The sequence below is a fragment of the Pyrgilauda ruficollis genome, unplaced genomic scaffold, assembly GCF_017590135.1.
Source record: "Pyrgilauda ruficollis isolate IOZ18807 unplaced genomic scaffold, ASM1759013v1 scaffold58, whole genome shotgun sequence".
NCBI classification, from domain to species: Eukaryota; Metazoa; Chordata; class Aves; order Passeriformes; family Passeridae; genus Pyrgilauda; species Pyrgilauda ruficollis.
Window position 1 is genome coordinate 605,197 of NW_024527488.1, and position 6,342 is coordinate 611,538.

The 6,342-nt window shown below is 44.2% G+C and overlaps 1 protein-coding gene across 3 annotated transcripts in view; it reads right to left on the reverse strand.

The window, feature by feature from the left end:
- Window positions 1–5,555, reverse strand: part of PRDM5 (PR/SET domain 5) — a 58,445-nt gene extending 52,890 nt beyond the window's left edge. For 2 of the 3 annotated variants that reach the window (XM_041482322.1, XM_041482321.1), the window contains exons 1-2: window positions 5,329–5,442; window positions 1,002–1,085 (exon numbers count right to left, since the gene is read on the reverse strand). In XM_041482322.1, coding sequence (XP_041338256.1) covers window positions 1,002–1,085; window positions 5,329–5,421 — 177 coding nt within the window. In that variant the 5' untranslated portion in view covers window positions 5,422–5,442. Of the gene's footprint in view, window positions 1–1,001; window positions 1,086–5,328 lie in introns of all 3 variants that reach the window. The other variant, XM_041482320.1, reaches the window with a different exon arrangement.
- Window positions 5,556–6,342: the final 787 nt, after the last annotated feature.

Below are 6,342 nucleotides of genomic sequence, written 5' to 3' on the forward strand. Positions count from 1 at the left end.
TCATAAGCTGCTCAGTGATGTTAATGCCAGAGATTTTTTCAAATAAATATGTATTTTGTGGTAAATGCACTGATAGTGCTTCAAGTCAGATCTCAAACATAAGGTTTTTTGGTACCATGCAGTAAACAGTCCTTCCACCTCTAACCACAGAAAGGTAAAAAAGAAATCTGAGTCCTCGCCTCAGTGTAAAAGAGGACTAAATGTGCATTCAACAGAAACTGCTTGACTGAGGAGAAAAGAACGAAAAAAAGAAAAAATAAATTCTGCTCAAAGAGCCACAGCAGTAAATAACGATTATAAAGACAGAACAGAGGCACCAGAAAGAAGGCATTTTTAACAAGTTGGAAATTTTGTTATTGCCAGTATTTTTTAGCCAGTGTAATTTCCTCAACTGGTGAACTCAGATTTTACTTCAGGCACACACAGGTACAACAGGAGCTAGGATGGATTATGCACCTAATCACAAGAACTAGTGCATAAACTGCTGTTTCTGCCTAATGCATAAAAAACAAGTTGCCCACAGCACCAGGCTTCCATTTTGCTAAAGACCTCACACCTACTAATTGCATTAAAATCTGCTAAAATTTTAAAACTTCACGTATATAGTTTGCCAAATCTCAACACAAGTGTCACACCAGGAAATGCTTCATATTACAGCAGAAGGAAGCCATAAGCTGGTACCTGTTCATCAGTGTGAATCAGTATCTCTGTAACTTACAATCCACTTCCCAATTCAAATTATTTTGATTTTTCACAGGGTTATTATATTTGTATTTGGCTTGACTTGATGTTTTTTCACACTTCATTGATTACAAACCATAATTGGCTTTTTCTTTAGCTTTAAAGAAGTCAACCCTCCTCCACCCAGGCAGCATAATTTAAAAGCACTAAATCTCACTACAGGATCTTTAAGCTATGAAACAAAATAGAAAGGATTTGTTACAGTAAAACTTAATTCTGAGAACACTTTGTGCGAGGTGCCAGGACGTCATTTTACTCACTTCCCACATGAGTCTGCAGTCTGTGTTCTCATCCAGTTCCTGTGGCATTCGCTTCTCCCCTGCAAAGGGGCCAAACTTTTCACCCTAAGGAATAATTATAAAAGAAAAAGAATCAGTAGGGGGAAAAAAGAAAAAGGCAAGTCAACCACCAAACTCCAGCAGAGGAGTAATTTTTAGCTTCAAACAGAAAAGGAGAGTTTTCCTTTATTGTCCTACTTTATTCGCAAGAAGGCGCACATCTTTGAGGGTTCAAGTTGAAGCTCATTTCCATTCTTCTCATACTTTGAACAATCTCATAAAACCATACCTACCTTCTGCACGCTTATTTCTCCTTTGGGAAGCAGGATTTTTCTTTATCTTAAATCAGGCTGAAATTTACAAGTCAAATTTCATACATTTCTTACAAAATTTTCAGGAAGCACCTTGCAACAGGCATCCAACTAAAACAAAGAACTTGGCATGCACCAAGTTTACATTAGATTTATTTGCCAGATTATTTGCAATGCTACTTTTTGAAGTGCCACAAATCAAAAGACCGAATAACTGAGGGCTTGATCATACAGAGAGATTTGTGTAAAATTGTAAGGGAGTATGCACGTGCTTACGAATTAATTTGAGCCTTCATAAACAAAATTAAAATGTTCTACCACCTGCTAGTCATAACACCCGCTGTGAAAGCATCCATTGATATGTTCTTCCAAAAGTATTTGGCATCAGGGGTTTTTTCCGGCACAGACGTCACAGGAGCAGCAGGGCAAGGTAATTAAATAGGACTTTCTTCTTCCACAGGCCCAACTTCCCCCCACACTCACTGCCTTGTCCCTGTTTGCAGGGACAGGCCCTAAAACCTGCAATGTCGGATGCTGAGTTCCTTCAGGCAGCATTCTGATCCAAAAGCACTTATCCTTTCAAGCATTAGAGATTTTAAGTGTATATTGAAAAGCAACTTTGGTGTTTCTTTCAAAAACAACAGTATTTTGGTTTAAAAAAAAAAAAGTATTGATCTTGTCCACTTATCCCTTCCTCCAGGCACATTCCATATTCCCAGCAATAGCTTACTACGTGCTTTCCTTCTTGCTTAGTTTTTACAGATTGCCTACAGGTAGAGCAAAGAGAAAAAATTGGAATGGAAAACATCCAGGACTGTTCCTCTTGAAAACAAGAAATCAATTATTTTTTTTAGAAAAACAAACAAATTTGTATTTAAAATTAAACGTGAAGAGGTAATAAACAAAGGACAAGGAAACTGACATTGCTGAATGAGGCAACAGAACTGAGGAACAAATTTTTAAATGTGCACAAAGGACATTTCACTACAAGGAACAGCAAAGCAGAAGGTAAAAACACAAGAACAGCAGAAGTCAGCAACTGGAGCCCAGAGCAACAAAGGGTTCAGACAGGGGCAGTGACAGTCAAAACTGGCACTCTGCAGCTTCATATCCTTACTTCTCACTGATTTCCATACCACCCTTCATCATTCGTCCGATAAGTAATATCAGAGTTCCTTCCCTGCCAGTTTTTCAAATCCTGGGATTCAATACTCAGGCTGAAATTTTCTCCTTCTCTTACCTCATCGGCAAGGAAGGTGAAAACAGGTAAATACAGCCCTATGTGTACGGCACCCTCAGTGTTAATTTCACCCATTGCTGAAGCACAGGAACAGCTCAGAACAGCAAAGGCCACACACCATTCCCACCTCAGTACTCCAAACCAGGAAATCCCTACCGCAATACTCAAGTATTCAAGACTTCTGGAAGCTCAGAACAACTGCAAAAGCAACATGTCCACCTCTGAACACAGAGTAAACATAACATAAGCTGCAGGTGACGCAGATTCTAAGCACTTTTTATGGCTTCTCAGATTTGGGGGGGGAACCAAAACCTGATGTCTTGGTCCATGGGGATAAGTGCAATTATTTGTTTAACCTTTCATGTTTAGCCTTTCAGACCATTTTCTTCATACATATATATATATATATATATATACACACACATCATTTCTGGTTAATAAACATGTTGTTATATGCCAACATACATTAATCAAAAACACACTCTAGACTTCAACTTCCCTCTGCTCAACAAAAGCGAAGCATACAACACAATCTGAAGGCAGAGAAATGATTCAGTACAGAAAAGCACATTTTTCCAGTGCTGAAAAAGCTATTTTCAACAGTTGCTTTCAAAAAAACCAGCAGTGACTAATCTTCCAGTTGCAGCAAAACACTGAGAAGTGCAATGGCTCTCTGATGATTACACCGAGAGCCTCATGATGTGGGTGCTCTGCAGCCTGAGGCCAGCTCATGAAAAACAGCAGGTACATGGGAATCACAGCTTTGTTAAGGCAACAAAGCAAAAAGTTTGCACCTTTTATGATTACAAACAAAATCTTGAAAGCCCCACACACCTGAAGGTGCACAAGCAGATGGTAGGCAGCAGCAGTTCAGAATGTATTATTACCAAAACTTTGCTAATAGCAGAATTTTCAGAGGCCTCCACAACACTTGGAGAGCTGGTACTGCAATTTCTGATTATAAGATCATTCAATTTTTTTTTTACTTTCAGTTCAGAAAACTACAATTGTGTGACAGCAACAGAGAGAAAACAGTGCAGTATTTCCTACTCAGCAACTTAGGTCTAACTTCACAATAAAGTGTCACATTCAACACCTCCTCCCAATCCCAAAACTCCATGGAATTAATTTAACAGCTATAAGCTACTCTTAATCACAGCCACAAAGTGTGGTACTTCTGCCTCATTACTAGACAGGGGAACAAATTAAGAGCACTTCAGGTGTGAATTTCCTTTCCATGAAAAAGAGTAACATGGAGTCTTGCTGTGTCCAGTGTACCACCTGTGTTATTTACACACCCACCCTTCTCCCAAGAGAGAACACAGGACTTAGGTCCCCACAAAACTTTAGGAGTATGTTTCAATAAACCACAGAGCAACTCAAGAGTTGGTTCCTCTGCCCGCTCTTCAGAGCAGGGCTTTGCACACCACAGCTGTCTGTGCTACCAGCACAGAGGACTCGGTGCCAAAGGACAGGTCTGTAACAAACACTGTCACCAGACACTCTTAATACAAACAGATCCTACTGCAGATGCCTCTGCCTTCTGCAGCGCACATGAAGTACACACCGCACTTGCAACACTTCTTCTAGGTTCTTGCACCGCTCTGACCTCACACTCTTTGCCTGTATGAAGTTCTTAAGTAAGGTGGAATAATTCAGGCAAGAAAACGCTGTATTTGTCCCAGCATGCAGCTCTAACGGGTCAGCTGTCAACAGAGCAAAGGACAGAAGCTCAGACCCCCAGCTCTGAACTGGGGATACTGATTCCCATGAGTTTCACTCTATTTCAGAGTCCAGAGATTAACAAATGCTAAGAGTGTACAACCTTCCTTGCTGCGTGAACCCAAAAAGCTTTGAAATGAAACTTCAGAATATAAGCAGAAAAGTTTTAAAGAATTAAACCAAACGAAATAAAATTGTTCCCTTCTGGTGCCCCTAACACTCAGGGACACCTTAAAAATGTGAGACCTCCACCCCAGCGAGTCTAAGTTCTGTTGATGAAACCAGTGAAAAATTAGGAATAAAATCAGAGCCAGAACGAGGACAAAGATGGAAGGCAAAACGTATAAAACACACTAAAGTGTACACTAATGACGGGTTTGTAGTTTTGGTATTCCTTTATGTGTCCTAACAAGCCACCTGGACTACGTCAGTTGGAATTTCACATGATCAAGATACTTTCAATTATGAAGTGTGAAGAGGCATCACCTGGTTGGAGTACGAGACTCGGTTCAGCTGAAAGACATCGTTCAGGGGCCCGGCTTTATTACGCCGAAAAAAGGAATTAAACCACGGTCTCGCCGAGCCCCGAGAGCCGTGAGGGAGGTGAGGGGAGCCCGAGAGCTCCGGGCGGCGCCCCCGGCCCTCAGAGCGGGACCCTCAGGGAGGCGGTCCCGCCCAGGGGAGCTCTGCCCTCAAAACTGTGCCAGACGCACAAACCAAGTTCAAAAAAAAAAAAAAAATTAATTAATAAATAAAACACAAAATGGGGAAAGTAAAATTCCTCAGAGCAAACCCTCCGCCGGCCCCCGCGCCCCTTCCCGCCTGAGGCGGCAGCGCCCCGGGAGGCTCCTTGTACCGGGAGGGGGGAGCGGGCGGGCGGTGCCTCCCGTGAGCAGAGGGAGCCCGGGCGGGCACAGCGCGGCTCAGGCGAACTTGGAGCGGGGCAGAGGGGCGGGAGAGCCGCCCAACTCCCCGGTGATACGTGGCAGCCGCTCCCCGCCGGGCCGGGCCAGGCCGTTCCCCCGCCATCACCCACCTTCTTCACTCTGCGGGCCGTGTAGAGCCCCATCCCGTCCTGCACCCGGGACGACTTCAGGGCGAACCTATCCGGCACGTACATGCCCAGCATTTTTGCACCGAACTCGGGGCCCGCCGCCTGCTACCGGGGGAGAAGGAAGAGGCTTACGGGGGGGACTTCCATCCCACCGGGAGCGGCGAGCGGGAGTCCGGGGGAGGGGGGCAGGAAGAGGGGCTGGATGCGGGGGCTCTCCCGGCTCCTGAGGGGAGGGGCCAGCGCGCGCGGCGGGGCCCGCAGGGGGCGCGCGCGCCCGGCGGGGGAGCGGCGCCGTGAGGGGACGGAGGCGCCCCGTGGGGGGATGGCGGGTCCGTGAGGGTTTGTCCCCCGCCCCGGGCTCGTCCCACCGCTTCTTTCCGTGTTCCGCCAGTGAGTGAAGGCAGCTTCGCTTCGAAACCAAGTAATCCTTCGCTTTCGGGGGTTGGTTTTGAGGGAGCGCGGATCTAGAGGCAGAAATTGGGCATCCTTGCGAGCACGCAAACATGAAGCGTTGTGTCTAAAAAAAATAAACATACTGTATATTCTTCCGAAACAGCCAGCAAAGGCATGGTTTTCTGACGAAAAGTAAACACAATGTAGTCGAACAGGGAGGAAAAGTTCGACTTTAACAGGTTGCTAACATCACACCAGTACTCTTTCACAAAACTACAATATACATTATAAATATGCATTACACATAAGCACAATATACATTGACCTTCTAGAAAGCGGAATAGCTTTTTTGGGGATTTTTGGGATTTTCATTGACGCCATACTCATTGCTGCGCTCTAAACTGAAGTGGTGGTGTAGCTAGAAAAGTGATTTGTAATCATATCTGATTAAGGAATTAAAAATAAGTATGGAGGCATGTGAGGCAAGCAGAAGGAAAAAGAAGAAAAGGGGGAAAAAACCTATTTATAGACATATTTTAAAATTGTGCTGCTAATAGTAATAATTAAACCACCGGAGCGTAACAACCTCTTTTCTCTCTGCCT